We start from the raw sequence: 17,046 nt of genomic DNA on the forward strand, positions 1-17,046 counted from the left end.
ACAGGCATAAATACGAAGCCCCACCTCAATAATGTATACTTTAAAACAATATTAGAATTTAAGGGGAAAATAATGTTTTAACTTCATAACATCAAAGAAATAGTTTTAACATTATATTTTAAAGTTAGTAATGTTTTACATTTGGACTCTGTATTTAAATGTATTATTTAGTTAGGATTATATCTCCATTTCAAGGCTTTGGGAATTATATGCCCTTTAGCAAAGAAAATGGAATAATAGTATACAGGGCCTTTCATTGGTTGATTGAAACCACTATTGGAGGATAAAATCCACTTTAACTATATATGCTTACAATGGAATATTATTCGGCCATAAAAAGGAATGAACTTTGAAAACATTCTGCTAAGTAAAATAAGCCAGGCCCAAAAGACAAATATTGTGTGATTTCCCTATATGTGAAGTAACTAGAGTAGACAAACTCATAGAGACAGAAAGTAGAATAGAGATTACAGGGGCTAGATGGAAGAGGGAATAGTCAGTTGTTTAATGAATACAATTAACTGTTTGGGATGATGAAAGAGTTAGAAATGAATAGTGATGATCGCTGTATAACATCGTGAATGTACTTAATACACCTTAATTATGCACTTTTAAATGGTTAAGATGGTAAATTTTATGTTATTTATATTTTATCACAATAAAAAGAAATCAGTTTTAATTTGTCTGTGGTATTTATATCTTCAGCATTGCCTGCATGTACTACTAATTATACAGGGTTACTGTATTTGTAATTATTTATCAGAACTGGGTGGATATATGACTAGTTTGTTTTCTCTTGCCAAAATTTGAGTGTTGAATTTAAATATTTCTTATAATACCCAGCAATTACAGTAAATTATCTGGAATTTCACCAATTCTTATAAGAAAATAGATTTTTTTCCTTCTAATGGGAAACAGGAAAATATTTGTTAACTTTAATGTCTCTCTCTATATAATATATATATATATATAAAATAAGTTAATTGTTTTTGAGGGACAGGACAGATTAACCTGGAATTTCTTCCTCAATGTTGTAAAATTCCTGGAATGTTTAAACTCTTAACTGTTTATTAAATTTCTTTTATTTTTCAACTTTTAGATACAGTGGATACATGTGCAGGTTTGTTACCTGGATATATTGCGTGATGGTGAGGTTTGGGGTACAAATGATCCCATCACCCAGGTACTGAGCATAGTACCCAACAGTTTTTCAACTCTTGTCCTTCCTCCCCTCCCAATGGTCCCCAATATCTGCTATTGTCATCTTTATGTCCATAAGTACCCAATATTTCAGCTCCTACTTATAAATGAGAACATGGAGTATTTGGTTTTCTGTTCCTGTGTTAATTCACTTAGGATAATGGCCACCAACTGCATTCATGTTGCTGCAAAAGACGTAATTTTGCTCCTTTTTACGGCTGCATGGTATTCCAAAGTATATATGTACTGCATTTTCTTTATCTAATCCACTGTTTATGGGTACCTCAGTTGATTCCATGTCTTTCCTATTATGAATAGTGCTGCAATGAAGATGTGGGTATGCTTCTTTTTGGTGAAATGATGATGATGATTATTATTTTTGGATATGTATCCAGTAATGAGATTGCTGGGTCAAATGATAGTTCTGTTTTAAGTTCTTTAAGCAATCTCCAAATTGCTTTCCACAGTGGCTGAACTAATTTACATTCCTACCAACAGTCTATAAGCATTACCTTTTCTCTACAGCCTCACCAATATCTGTTGTTCTTTGACTTTTTAATAATAACTATTCTCACTGGTGTGAGATGGTATCTCATTGTGGTTTTGATTTGCATTTCTCTGATGATGCATGATGTGGAGCATATTTTTATGTTTGTTGGCCTTGTGTGTCTTCTTTTTTTATTATATTGAATTAGAAAAAAATGTTATTGATGTATTTGTCAAATAATTTGAGTGAATTGGCCTTTCTGTTGATTTATAAGAGTCAGAAAAATTGAGTAGGTCATTAAGCTGGGTCAGGGATGACTTTTTTATTGTTGCTGTTTTTTAAAGAAGTAAATTCTGCTGGGTGCGGTGGCTCTTACCTATAATCCCAGTACCTTGAGAGGCCAGAGGAGGATCGCTTGAGGCCAGACGTTTGAGACCAGCCTGGGCAACAAAGCACAACCTCATCTCTAAAAAAAAATTTTTAAGTTAGCCAAATGTGGTGGCACATGCCTTTAATCTCAGCTAACTGGGAGGCTAAGATAGGAGGATCACTTGAGCCAGGAGTTGGAGGCTGTAGTGAGCTGTGATCATGTCAGTGCACTCTAACCTTGGCAACACTGAGACTTTGTCTCAACAACAAAAAAAAAAAAAAAAAAAAAAAAAAAAAAGAAAAGAAAGAAAAAGAAGGGAGTGCTACAACAAATTGTATGAAAATTTTTTTTATGCAATAAAGTTTTTAGGTTTTGCATATTTATTTACTTCCTAAAATGCTATCCAATTGTATTTCAGGTTGCAACAAGGACAGTGTCAGAGCAGGCTGTAAAAAATGTGGCTACCGTAAGTACTCTAAAAGATGACATGTTTTGCATTATTCATACTGGAATCATGGCCTCTTTGGGCAATATAACATAGTTTCCTGATTTCAGGGGCCCAGTTGCATAGTCCTTTAGCCTTAAGCTAACATCTGGTTGTTACAGAAATTCCTGAGTTGGCACTAAAAATTCACTTTTCTTCCCTGCCTTAGACAAATAACAGATATGCATCTGATTACTAACAAAAATACCATGAAGATACAGGTGGTTAGTAGTAGATTTAGGAGTTTGGAGAAAGTATATTTTTTAAAACGTATATACATACTTATTCTTTCCTCCTTTTCCACACACTAGGCGAAAAGGTAAAAGCAATGCAAACTATCTGTGAAGTTTTTTTGTGTTTATTACATTTACTTTAAAGATTTAATTGGTCTCAGAATTTCTGCTCATGGGTGAAAATTTGATTTAAACAATATTATGATTAATGGAATGAAAAGGTAAAATTAAGCATGCATAATTATATAATATAAATTTGTAATTTTATACTGTAAATATTCTTCAGTTAAATATAGCAATTCCTAAAGCTTTACTAACAGCTATAATAATAACATTTGCTATTTTCTAAGTTGTTTATAGACCAAGAGAATTAGCCTGGATTGATAATACACTCCAATTCATTGAAGAGTTTTACTAAGAGTGATTTGACAAAAAGATGTTCATACAAGAACTTGTGATAAGAGGGTACTCAGCAAAAATGTCCATCAGAAGGGCACGTTAAAAGGGTGCTGAGAGAACAAGTCACATACTTCCAAACAAAACTAAAACTGGCTCAAGGGAAGCTTGCTGAAGTAGCAAAATTGCATATATAACTATACATATCAATCCCATAAATGAAAACTGAAGAATGTGCTTGCATGCAAGAAGTGAGTGCAATGAAATCTTTTCTATTTTTAAATTTTTTTATATTTATTTCTGCTTTGTTTACTTCCTTTCAACCATGCTAACTTAAGTATCATTGCTAACTTACCTGCCTCATTTCTTTAGTCAAGAATTAAGAACCTGCAAATGCTTCATTTACTTCAAAATCTGGAATGGATCTCCCAGTCTGTCTACTAATATCAGTCTCTACACTTGGACTTCTTTTGACCTAAGACTTTGAGGAAAGCAATTAAATTCATTTTCTGGAAGTAGAATTTTTGCTGATGCAGTCTCCTCATTGTTATTTTATTTAAGACAACAATGGAAGCATCTGCAGTAATTAGAATCCTTTTAGAGAAGCCAACTCAGCAAATAGTTTTGTCAATCTTTCCACATTTAGTGATTTTTGCTTTATTATTTAGATAATTGATTTTAGTGATTTAGTTAATAAACAATTGCTGATTTGTCTCCTGTGGAAAAATTTAGTAATATTTCCCTTCTGCGTTAAATTTACATCTCTACAACTATTAAAGATGAAGTCCTTTTCAACTTACATGTCTTTCTAATAGAAATTGCATTTACAAATTAGCTTCTCTTTTCTTTGGGGGCCAGAATTTTTGTATTGCTTGTATAGAGGTAAGAGAAAGGTCAAGACCATTTGAAATATTTTTAATGCCTCAAAATATGGGTATTTTTCAGTTATTTACAAAAGAATAGTCTCGTTGTGAAAATAGTTGTTCAGATTGTACGATACAAAGAATTTCAAAACTTGATAGAAAAAGATCTTATTCTCAGTATATTTTAATAATGGATATGTTATTTTCTAAAGTTTCAAATTAAGGATGAATATATTATTAAATAACATAGGTCTCTTTCTGTGGCAGAATTTCCTTAGCAAAATTAACTTAAAAGAAATAATAGAAAAAGAGCTATTTCGATAATGAGTTTTTATTAGAATTTTTTTAAGTTAGTAACGTCAGAATATTTAAAAACTACAAGGACACTAAGCCTTGAGATTATCTGTGGGATAAATGTCTCAAATAATTATGATAGTTCTCAGCAAGTATGATTAAAAGATTAGTATAGTAGACCCGGGTTGATCATAGCAGCAGGAAATAAAAACAAATATGTAAATATCTCTAACATTTTACATAAATATAAATTTATCACTTTTTAAATTGCCTGTTTATATGTCTGTTTATTGCTGTTCAGTCTTGCTTGTGTAAACCACATCTGAAATGCATTATCTATTTTTTATTTTTTATAGTTTGCTGCTTCAAAAGTAGGCAAGAAGTTAAGATACTTGTAAAGAAATGTATCGTTCATTCTCAAGCACAGGTGGTACTGCCTCCCTAGAAATCTGTAGAGGTGTTTTTTATTTGTCAGCAACAGGATACAGGGCGTTGCACTATGACACTTACTATGTAGAGCTCAGAGATTATAAACATCCTACAATGGTAGGACAGTCCTAGACAGTGAAGAATCTTCTGGCCCCAAATGCCAATGGCAGTCCCATTGAGAAGCAGGTACCTTCTCCCATTATTTTAGCTTCTTTTTTTCCTTTTATAGTCTTATTGCCATTGCCTAATTTGTCAACTGCTTTTTGAAGGCACTTATTGAAATCTTTCTAAAAGTACAGCTTTTATTTCCTAGAAACAACCAACCTATTTTTCTACACATTTATATTTTGCTGACCTATATGATATTCAATTAAACATATTTTAGAATAACCAAGAACAGGCTCCCCATAAAGTATCAAATGGTGGAGTAGAATAATATAGGCATAAACCAAGGGAGAGTGACTGGGAAGATATGACAAAAGAAACAAGAGTGCAAAGGAGTAAATATTTTCCAAATTGAGGGGAAATTGTCAGGTGCAGCAGATAAGGTTTGTAAGAAATGAACTGAAAAATGTTCATTGGGTTTGGCAGGTAGGATGCTTTGTTTGCCTTAACAAGATTAGTTTAAATAGAGTTGTAGGTCATGAAACAAACTGTGTAGATTCAGGCCTGAGTGGTGGGAGATGAAGTAAAGAAAGCCAAAGTAGTCTCCATTTTCAAGAAAATTTTTTAAGATATAAAACATTTGTATAGACTGAGGGAACATTAGAGGACATATTGCAAATACTGGAGATAAGAGAAGATTAATAAGCAAGTTCCTCTAAGAGGCATGACAAGGATACCCCTGAAGTTTGGAAGAAACTAGATGACAGTAGATACAGATGTTTTCAGGTGGAGATAGAAAGCAGAAAGCAGAAGATGCAGCCTGGTAATCTCAATTTTCTTTTTAAATTGGAAGACAGGATAGTCTCCTTAGGGAGTTTGAGTACGACAGGACAGTGACTGATGAGCGTTTTGAGGCAAGTACAAGTTTGGGAAAGTCATTGAGAAAAGTAGGAGAGGAAGTTGACTAAGGACAAATAAAAGATGCTAATATGCATAAACATGTGGTTGTTAAACGCAGGCATTGCTTGACTACTCTGTGGGGTGGTGGCGGTGGTGGGGGGTGGGTAACAAGCCAGAGAAATGGTAACTTTGAGTCAGATTCATTTGTCTGCAATGAGGATGAACTAGTGTATATAAAAGAGTCAGACTTGTAAAAGGTTGTTCATATTGTCAGTAATGAGAGATTTAAGACTGGGAGAAAATGAAGGTATTAAGGGACTGAAGATCATAATGAGAATCAAAAACAGATCTATGCATGAGTATAAATGAATGAAAAAGCTGGAAGGATTAAAGACACAGTCAGAGTTTAATACTGGAGTTTAAAATTTCAGTGATAAAACAGTTGCAGATGATGACAAAGGACCATAGTGTGGCCATGAAATCTAGAATGTCAGGGAACCAAGAAAAGCTATCCAACAACCTAGACTGTCCATTCAAGCTCATGTCTGGCTCATACTGTCAGCTAGAGTATGAGCCAGATTCAAAATATTTCAATGAATGGAGCTATCAACCTGCAGCAGGCAGCTGAATGGACATTTAAGGACTACTACTTGGAAACAATATTGAGAAGCCTGGAGAATACTAATAATACTGAGGTAAAGGATAATTAACTATAGAGAAATGCCCTCAAGGAAGAGCCAAATATCCCATAAGGGTAGTGGTAACATTATCTGATCACATAGGGCAGTTACATGTTTAAGAATCTATCAAAAAAGACTAGGAAAGAGGGGCAATGATCAGCTAGGTCAGTGGGGGAAATAAAACAGATAAATATGAGGATAAGACTTCCAAGGAAGGTAGCCAGGCGCAGTGGCTCATGCCTGTAATCCTGGCCCTTTCAGAGGCTGAGGCAGACAAGTAGCTTGAGCCCAGGAGTTTGAAACCAGCCTGGACAACATGGTGAAACCCCATCTCTACAAATAATAATTTAAAAAAATACAAAAACTAGCTAGGCATGGTGGCATGTACCTGTAGTCGCAGCTACTTGGGAGGCTAAGGTGGGAGGTTGGCTTGAGCCCAGGATACAGAGGTTACAGTGAACTGAGATTGCACCACTGCACTCCTGCCTGGGCAACAGAGCCAGATCCTCTCTCAAAGAAACAAAAGACTTCAAGAAAGAGTGTATGACTACAGAAGAGGCCAGCATTTTTCCAGGAGGAACCAAAATGTTAGGGATGTGGAAGCTTGTTGGAATTAACTGGGTTTGGGAATTTAAAAGCTTATAAAATAATTTGTTTGTTCTCAAATCTAAGGATTTTAGATAAAGTCTGGTTAAGTTAGTAGTTGTTAGCATAGTCTGTATATTCTGTAATCCCAGAAATAGGCATTTGGGTACCCTAGTTATAAAACAAGAGGGTTTTTTTTAATGTGTGTACATTGTCAGATTTTTATTCACACAGTCAAAATGAAACTGGAGGTTGTTTTTTTTTTTTTTTTTTTAATTACTTGGCATTTGCTAACATAGCTACTCCTGGATGGAAGAAAGGGGAGAATATACTTTTCCTTGTATTAGTAAAATAAATGATCATAGCCTGGTACCATGTATTAAATACTTATTTGGTGCTAGGCTCTGTACTAACTGCATGGAAGATAGGATTTTATTCTTAAAACAACTCTGTGGAATAGGTTTCATGATCTCCGGTTTTATGAACATTCAAGACCAGTGGCTCTGTAGTGCCAGATTACTTAGTTACAAACCTCTCCTGGCACTTACTAGCTATGTGACATTAGGCAAATTGCTTCATCACTGTGTTTCAGTTTCCTGTCTGTAAAGTGAGATCATTATAGTACCTAATTCCATAGAGTTGTGAAGATTAAATGAGTTCATGCAAGTGTTTGGATGAATGACTGGCTTCAGTAAGTCCTCAATAATTGTTGTTATTTTGTTATTGTTACAAATCAGAAAACTGAGGCCCAGGGTTACTGTGTTAGTTGGTGGGAAAACTGAGATACGAACTCTGGTTATCTGTAAGATTTAACCCTATGCCATGCTCCTTTTCATTTACTTTGCTTAAAAAGTTGTGTTAAAATATATATAACGTAAAATTTGCCATTATAACCATTTTTAACTATACAATTTGGTGACAGTAAATGAATTCACAATGTTGTACAACCATTACCACTTTTTTTTTTTTTTTTTGATGGAGTCTTGCTCTGTTGCTGGGCGCGGTGGCTCATGCCTGTAATCCCAGCACTTTGGGAGGCTGAGGCAGGTGGATCACGAGGTCAGGAGATTGAGACTATCCTGGCCTCAGGATGGTGAAACCCTGTCTCTACTACACACACACATGCACACGCACACGCACACGCACTAGCTGGGCATGGTGGCATGCACCTGTAGTCCCAGCTACTTGGGAGGCTGAGGTAGGAGATTCGCTTGAACCCAGGAGGCAGAGGTTGCAGTGAGACATTTATTCCACAACTTTTCCGTTGCCCCAAATCTGTAATCATTAACCAGTAACTCTCCCCATAGTAACCTCTGTCTGTTCTCTGTGAATTTGCCTATTCTAGATATTTTATATAAGTAGAATCATATAAGTATTTGTCCTTTTGTATCTAGCTTATTTCCCTTAGCATAATGTTTTCATAATTCATCCATGTTGTAGCATGTATTATAACATCATTCCTTTTAATGACTGAATTATTTCCTATATGTATATAGCACATTTTGTTTATCCATTCCTCTGTGGATAGACACTTGGTTGTTTTCACATTTTGGCTGTTATGAATAGTGCTGCAATGAATGTTGATATACAAGTATCTGTTTGAGTCCCTGTTTTCAATTCTTTGGAGCATGTGCATAGGAGCACAATTACTGTGTTGACTTTTCTAAAAAACTGCCAAACTGGTTTTCATAACAGCTACACCGTTTTACATTTCCACTAGTAATGTAAAAGGGCTCTAACTTCTCTGCATTTTTGTCAATACTTGTTATTTGCCTTTTTAAAAAATAGCCATTTGTGATAATAAGAAATATATATTTGGTCATTGTCCCTGGTTCTTGACACAGAACTTCAAAAACTCTTGGAATTTTCTGAGTGATAGGGGTGATAGGAGCATCTTTTATTATTCATAGCATGCCCCTTTCAACCATGCCTGAGTTTATACTAACAAGGTCATTCTTGGGAGGCTCCTAGATAATTTCAAGGTGGGGACAGTTGCCAGAGGAACAATCTATGTGATTAGAAAGTTGGAGCTTTCAGCCCCACTTCCAGGTCTCCAGAAAGGGGAGAGGGATCAGGAGCTAGAGACTGAGTTTAATCACCAGTGGTCAATGACGGAATCAATCATGCCTATCCAATGGGGACTTCATAAAAACCCCTAAACTACAGGGTACAGAAAGCTGCTGGGTTTATGAACACATAGGAGTGCTGCAGTTGTGGCACACACAATGCATGGAAGCTCTATGCCCCTTTTTTGTCCTATGCATCTCCTCCATTTGGCTGTTCTGAGTTCTGTGCTGTATAATAAACTGGTAATAGTAAGTAAATTGTTTTGTTGAGTTTTGTGAGCCTTTCTAGCAAATTTTCAAATTTGAGGAAGGGTTGTGGGAACTCCTTGACTTTATAAAGCTGTGACCCAGTCTTGCGATTGGCATCTGAAGTGAGAATGGTCTTGTGGGTCTGAGCCCTTAACTCGTGCTAACCATGGGTAGTATCAGAATTGAATTGAATTGCATGACACCCAGTTAGTGTTTAGAAAGTTGGAGAACTGGCTATTGGTGTAGAAAAAACCCACATAATTGATGTCAGAAGTGTTATGAGTAGAAACAATTTAGACCATCCTCATAGGTATGAAGTGGTATCTGATCGTGGTTTTGATTTTGCATATCCTTAATGACTAATGATGTTAAGGAGCTTTCCATATGCTTATTGGCCATTTGTATTTCTTCCCTAGACAAATGTCTATTCAAGCCCTTTGCTCATTTTTTAACTGGCTTGTGTTTTTGTTGTTGAGTTACAGTTGTTTTTTATGTATTCTGGATATTAAGCTCTACCAGATAGAGAATTTGCAAATATATTCCCCCACTCGGTCACTTTTCACTTTCCTGACAATAATCTTTGAACAGAAGTTTTTAATTCTGATGACCATTTTATCAATTTTTTTTAATTTTGTTGCTTGTGCTTTTTCTGTCAGATCTAATAATCCATTGCCAAATTCAAGGTAATGAACATTTGCTCCTGTGCCTTCTTCCAAGAGTTTTATGGTTTCATATTTTATTTGACCCATTTTTAGTTAATTTTTGCATATGGTCTGAGGTGAGGGACTCAACTACATTCTTTCCCATGTGGAAATACAGTTGTCACTGTCCCATCTGTTGAAAAAACTATTCTTTCCACCCTGGATGGACTTAGCACTCTTGCTAAAACTCAGTTCACATGTATGTATGCGTTTATTTCTAGACTTTCAATTCTATTCCCTTGGTCTGCATGTCTATTCTTATGCCAGTACCAACTTCTTTGATTACTGTAGTTTTATGGTTAGTTTTAAAATCAAGAAGGGTGAGCCCTCCACCTTTTTTTTCTTCTGCATTGTTTGCTGCAAGAACATCTGGATTGCTAGCCATAAGAACTGTAATTTGTAACACAGTTACTTCCTAGGCTTCTCTAACTTATTCCCCAATAGAAAAAAAAAACAGTAAGAAACTTTATTTGTAGTTTCACAATTAATTTGTCTTATCACCTTATGGTCACTTTGCTTGAAGCAAAGCTAAAATGGGTATGGAGCAGAGACTGCTACAGTGTGGTCATTGTTTAAGCATTTTGTTTATTTAAACATTTATTTCAATGAGAGGTATTTGGGTACAAAGCTAGCTTAATTCAGCAGCAAAGGTTGTATCATCAGGAGTTCTTTTTTTTTTTTTTTTGGAGCAGTCTCACTCTGCTGTTCAGGCTAGCGTGCAGTGGCATAATCTTGGCTCATGCAACCTTCACCTCCCAGGTTCAAGCAATTTTTGTGCCTTAGCCTCCTGAATAGCAGGAATTACAGGTATACACCACCATGCCCAGCTAATTTTTATATTTTTAGTAAAGACAGGATTTCGCCATGTTGGCCAGGCTGGTCTCAAACTCCTAGATTCAAGTGAGCCACCGTGCCCTGCCTGTATCATCAGGAGTTCTGACCAAAGAGGCAAGCCAAACCTAGAAAGCCTTGCATTCTGCTCCAAACACATAATAATGCAGGAGAAAAAAAGTGTTATCTCAACAGCAACAACAACAACAACAACAACAAATCAGCTCAAAAGAATGAAAGGGAAATCCCCAGGTGTTAGACAAGAAAAGGAGCTTGAAGTCAGAGCAGGGAATGTTAGCTGAAAACAGTGGATTCATAGGCCTAATGGGTAGGCCTTTGAGAGCCGTGGAGTGAAGCCTTCAAGCCCTGTTGTTGGCAGTACGGCAAGGGTGGAGCCCCTCACATAAAGTCAGACTCCTCAAAAAGGCTGTGAAGCAAGGATTACAAGAAATTTCACTCACTGCCTAAAGAAAGAAGCAAGAATGCTTATAGTATATTTGAGCTTCCATAAAATAATTAGAAGAAAATGAATAATCAAGAATTGGCAACGTCAGCTTACACCTTGTAAGTATATGTAGGTATGAGGAGTGAATTTACACTGCTTCCTTCTTATAGGCAGGAACTATTTTCCCATGCTAAGAAATTGATGTTAAAAATTGTGCTGATATCAAATCAAATTTAAAAAATTAAGTCCAACTACATGTTGTGATTAATAAAACTACACATGAAACTAAAAACAACAGAGAAATTTTCAAAATAAAGGGATAAGGAAAAAACATATTTGACTGAACATTGCTGATATTCCACTGTTTTACCTACAAAAATGGCAATTTCATATTACTCAACGAATAATAAACAAAAGAACACTAGTAGAACTGTTAGTAGTGGCGGGTATTCGAGTTACTGGTGGCGAATCCATACAGGTCTGCAGAAACCTCGATTCTTGCCACCTCAGAAGAAAGAATTCTACTGAGGGTCATAAGACAGGAAAACAGACTGAGGCAAGTTTCAGAGCAAGAGTGGACATTTATTAAAAAGCTTTAAGGCAGGAATGAAAGAAAGGAAAATATACTTGGAAGAGGCCCAGACAGGCACCTTGAGGTCAGGTGCCCCATTTAACCTTGAACCTAGCATTTTACGTGCTGGCCTACTTCCAGCATCTTGTGCCCCTTTCCCTTCATTCTTCCCTTATGTGTGGTGTCCTGCTTGTGCTTGGGAGGTGGGCATGCACAGTGTGTTTACTGGAGTTGTACACATGTTCACCTGAGGCTTTCTTCCCTTTTCTGGTGATATGCTCCCTGAAGGTCATACTCCTTCATTTTGCATCTTAATGTATATGCTTGAGCCCACTTGCCCAGTTCCTGAGATCTTATTGGAAGCTGCTGATGATCAATTTCAGGTATTTTTTTTTTTTTTAAAAGATAGGGTTTCACTATGATGGCCAGGCTGGTCTTGAACTCCTGACCTCAGGTGATCCACCCACCTTGGCCTCCCAAAGTGCTAGGATTACAGGTGTTAGCCACTGTGGCTGGCCTAATTTCAGGTATTTTTATCTACTCAGAAACTGCCTCTCCCTGGCACTGGCAGTGACTGATTCTCATTTTAGAGAGGCAGTGTGACAGCTGCCGGAGCATCACTTGATAGTTGCCTGATGTTCCTTGTGAGTTGGGGAGCCCTCTCCTGCTCATGCCTGACTAGCTACCTTCTGTAACAGAAACATTGTAATTTCAGACTCTTGAGGCAAAAGTACTACTAGGGATACGGGCAAACTCAATAAACTGAAAAGATAAAATAATCTTGAAAGTATTTACTAATGTCTCAAAATATGTATAGCAAAAACTGTATTACAAGGAGAAATTGACAAATCTACCCTAGAGAAAACCTGGTGCATCTACACAAAGAGACATGTACAGCTGCTCATTTCAGCATTGTTTATAATAGCAATTATTGACAAATTAATACTTGTACAATTTTAAGTACTTCTATCAGAAATTATTAGACAAAAAATTAATATGAAACAGAGTTGAACAAACAAACCTTGAATCCTTTTCAACAAATAGCAATATATAGTTGTGTATAGGGATACATTCTGAGAAATGTGTCATTAGGCAGTTTCATCTTTGTGTGGACATTATAGAGTATACTTTCACAAAATTGGATGTATAGTCTACTACACTCCTAGGCTACATGGTATAGGCTGCTGTAGCTAAGCTACAAGCCTGTACCACGTGTTACTATACTGAATAGTGTAGGCAGTCGTAACACAGTAGTAAGTACTTTTTGTGTCTAAGCAGATCTAAACATTGAAAAGGAACAGTATTGCAATCTTATGGGACCAATGTTGTCTATGTGGTCCATCATTGACCTAAACACCGTTATGCAGTACGTGACTACGTTTTTAAAATATGTAACTAATCTTTCCTAAGTTTACTACATCCTAGGCCACGAAAGAAGTCTCATCAACTTTGGGAGGCCGAGGCAGGCAGATCACAAGGTTAGGAGTTCAAGACCAGACTGGCCAATATGGTGAAACCCTATCTCTACTAAAAAATACAAAAATTAGCGGGGTATGGTGGCTTGTGCCTGTAATCCCAGCTATTTGGGAGGCTGAGGTAACAGTGTAATAAATTTAGAGATAGACAATAAACACAAAGGCTGAAAACTCCATATTTTGAAGATAAAAACAGTGCTTCTGAATGATTCATTTGAAAGAAAATCACAGTGAGGAAAACTTGTTTTAATAATATGGCAAACTAGATTAAGAAACAACTAAGAAACTTGTATAAAATGTGCAGTACACATTTTAGATACATTAATATACCAGGAAGAAAATAAAGAATTAAGGAATATTCAAAGGCCAACAACCAAAGGAAAGGAGAAGCTCCAGGAATTAAGCCTTGGGAGTATTTGATGAATCCAAGGCTCTTGAACTTCTATTTTTCATGGGCTGGCAGGATGCAGGGGATAAAACCAAGGCCCAGGGCCCTGCCCAGGCAAGTTTGGAATTCTAATCAGAGAGCCTCTGATATAAAACTAGGCCTCCCAAAGGTTTTCGCCTACAAAATAAGAGAACTAGAAACAAATCCTAGCATAGACTTGTAGTGAATCATTAGTGGATTGTGAAATGAATTATTTGGTCACCATTAGCATTGGTTTTTTTCAACATTGAATGTAGAAATACTTCATGTAACTTTTGTTTCAGTTTTTGTATGTTAGAGTGTATTTATCCATGAATATGTGTGTGAGTGCACTTGGTTGCATTATTTTTCATTGTTCTCAATTGTTAAGAAAACTTGAAAGCTGTAACCCTAGAGAAAACCTAGTACATGTGCACAAAGAGACATGTACAACTAATTTCAACATTATTTATAATAGCAAACTACTGGGAGTAACCTCCATTTCTATCAATAGTACGATAAATAAATAAATATAATTTTCATACAGTAGAACATTATCGATTAGATAAAATGAGTAAATTATACCTGTTTATGTTAACATAGATAAATCACAAAATACTGGGTGGTGGGAAAAAATTGCAGAATAATAGGTATAATTGAGTTATTTTTTTAAAAAAAATACATATCACAATGTTTGGGAATGATAGAGACCAACTTCAGTGCAGTCATTTCAGAGGACCAAAAAAATGGGATGAGATTGAGAAAGTGTTCCAGAAGTTGATTCAAGCTCTCCAGCTGTGTGCGTATGTGTGCACAGGCATGCGAGTGAGCTTTTTCCTTAAACAAATTTACAGTATGCCAAAATGTTAATATATGAATGATAGGTATTTAGGTATTGGTTGTATTATTTCCTGTACTTTTATGGTGTTTGTAATATTTGACTTTCTAAAACATATCATATGTAAGTAGATAACTGTTGTAGTTTTCTTATAGGGTAGAGTCTTTAGAGGAATGATGCAACAATTAAATGTTTAGGTATTCTTTAGTAAAGCACATTCAGTTGTATTAATGCTTGTCTATTATGTCAACTTTAATTAATTGAAAGGCATATAATTTCATAAGCATATTAATTATACTGGGAAAGAAAAAGTATGGGTAAGGAATACAGTATAAAATTTCAAATATGATGCGATTTTTAAAATTTACTTATTTTAAAAATTACTGTATTTTTAGAAAGGGAAATAGAATAACTCAGTACTTTGAAATCCTTAAGAAGTGGCTCCAAAAAATGCTTATTGAATAAGGAGTTCTGATGACGAAAGGAAAAAGTTCTTTGAGTATTACATTCATGAAAAAGTATAGGGAAAATAATCAAACTACCACCAACTGGATAAAAGTTAAAGCTTTCTACATTATTGAAATTGTAACTTCTTGGTTACAGTGAAGCAACAAAACGTACAAAAATATATAATGTATCTATAGTTTTATCAGTCACATTTTTTTGTTTGTTTCATTTAGCTGGTCACCTGACTTTTGAATGCCGCAATTTTCTCCGAGTAGACCCTAAAAGGGACATAGTTTTGGATGTCAGCAGTACAAGTAGTGAAGATAGTGATGAAGAGAATGAAGAACTGAATAAATTGCAAGCATTACAGGAAAAAAGTAAGCAGTATTTTTTTTCATTCTTTAGAAATGTTTGTGAATGTTCTGTCATATTATGTCATGCTTATCCATTATACTTATTAAGAGCTCTTTTATAGTTTATCTAAGAGCTACTGCACAGGAAATGAGTTTTAAATATTGTAAGTTATTTGCCTAAGATTGAACAGCTAATCAGTTATGGATCCAGGAGGCAAGTCTATTTCTGAACATAGCTCATGTTTTTTGTTGCTGTTTTCCTCCCATCACATTAGAATGTGTGTCAAATGGCTGAAAAAATGTTATTTAAGATTTGGTTCCTAGTCCTATTTGGCAGTTTGTTTTGGCACATGATTTGCACCAAGTTGCCTAAGCACTCTGAGGCTCAGCTGCCTTGTAGGATAACACAAGATATTGGATTGTCAAATCATGCTCATGCAGATCAGCGATCTTAGCCAGTATCAAGCTTCACTAATAATTTCAAGTATACAAGTGATCATGAGGCATAGGCAAAGCAGAGAGTTCTAGGCATGCCAATACAGCTCCCCAGGTATTTCCTTTCTGCTTCAGAACCCACTCTGATTAATATTAATGTAAGAACTTTCTTTATTACTTACACCAAAGAAAGTTGATTTGGTCATAATACATACTCATTTTATGCTTGGATAGTTACATTTTCCAGGGAGTTATGCCCCATTAATCCATAGATTCCAGGTTTGTTTACCATAAACAATCTCAGTTACATCCTACTAAAAGTATGTAAATAATAATTATATAAATAAGGATTCTGTAGCTAACAGATATCATTTATTTTTTTCCAGGAGATTTGTTGTTAGTATTTCAGAGAGATTTCTCCAGGTCTGTATTTCCTGGGCATATCCTCCTCTCTCCCTAGAGAGAGAGTGGATTGCAGACCTATTATTTAACCCTTTCTTTTTCACATGGTGTATAAATGGCTCATCCTTGCAGTGGGGTTTTTAGGGATTAAATGTGATGCTATAAATGAAACTAATTTGTAAACTACAAACTGTGATGTGGTAAATATCACTCTGAAATAAAATATAACTTATTTGAATATGATCTTAGACAAGGAATGACAGAGTTGCAAATTTTAGATTCATTTTAGTTTAGACTATCAATGAACAGTAAACAATAAAATTTGTTTATAATGTCAAGCTTTCCATATTATGTCCAGTTAAGATAAGTGAAGAAGTCAAATGTAAGGTGCTAGAACAAGCTGAAAAGGAAAAAGAAGGAAAGAATCCCAAAGAGGGCAAACAAGAGTCATATCATATATGAGTATATACAGCTTCAGGGTAAAGATAATTGATTGAATACACACCCTTACTTTTGTTCTCTATTGAAATACCACTAAAATGACAGAAGTAGAATATTCAAAAGCATAAACTTACAAAGGCAAAGAAAATGAGCTAGGAAGGAATAGCAGTAAAATTTTGGAAACTGAAAAGCAGATGGGTGATAACTGATTGCACTCTTGAAAAAGCTAAATTCTTTAGCAGTATGGAAAGCTGTGGAGTAACCTGATACATATTCTGAAATCCCCTAAAGACATGATAATTAGTATCCTTGGGGTTGAATATAAGGCTAAAAACAGGAAGATTTGTTGGAAGTCTCCAG

At 35.5% G+C, this 17,046-nt stretch overlaps 1 protein-coding gene and 1 long non-coding RNA gene across 3 annotated transcripts in view; both read left to right on the plus strand.

Moving 5' to 3' along the window:
• Window positions 1–17,046, plus strand: part of SREK1IP1 (SREK1 interacting protein 1) — a 52,526-nt gene that overhangs the window by 11,424 nt on the left and 24,056 nt on the right. For both annotated transcript variants that reach the window (XM_032279784.1, XM_032279773.1), the window contains exons 2-3: window positions 2,476–2,523; window positions 15,289–15,432. In XM_032279784.1, the coding sequence (XP_032135675.1) occupies window positions 2,476–2,523; window positions 15,289–15,432 (192 nt within the window). The remainder of the gene's footprint in view (window positions 1–2,475; window positions 2,524–15,288; window positions 15,433–17,046) is intronic.
• Window positions 2,531–11,153, plus strand: LOC116552894. The gene is made up of 3 exons (XR_004269543.1): window positions 2,531–6,304; window positions 6,544–6,547; window positions 11,143–11,153. It is a non-coding gene; the product is annotated as an uncharacterized LOC116552894 (long non-coding RNA).

The sequence above is a fragment of the Sapajus apella genome, unplaced genomic scaffold (assembly GCF_009761245.1).
Source record: "Sapajus apella isolate SASKATOON/1434 unplaced genomic scaffold, GSC_monkey_1.0 scaffold1, whole genome shotgun sequence".
Classification (NCBI taxonomy): Eukaryota; Metazoa; Chordata; class Mammalia; order Primates; family Cebidae; genus Sapajus; species Sapajus apella.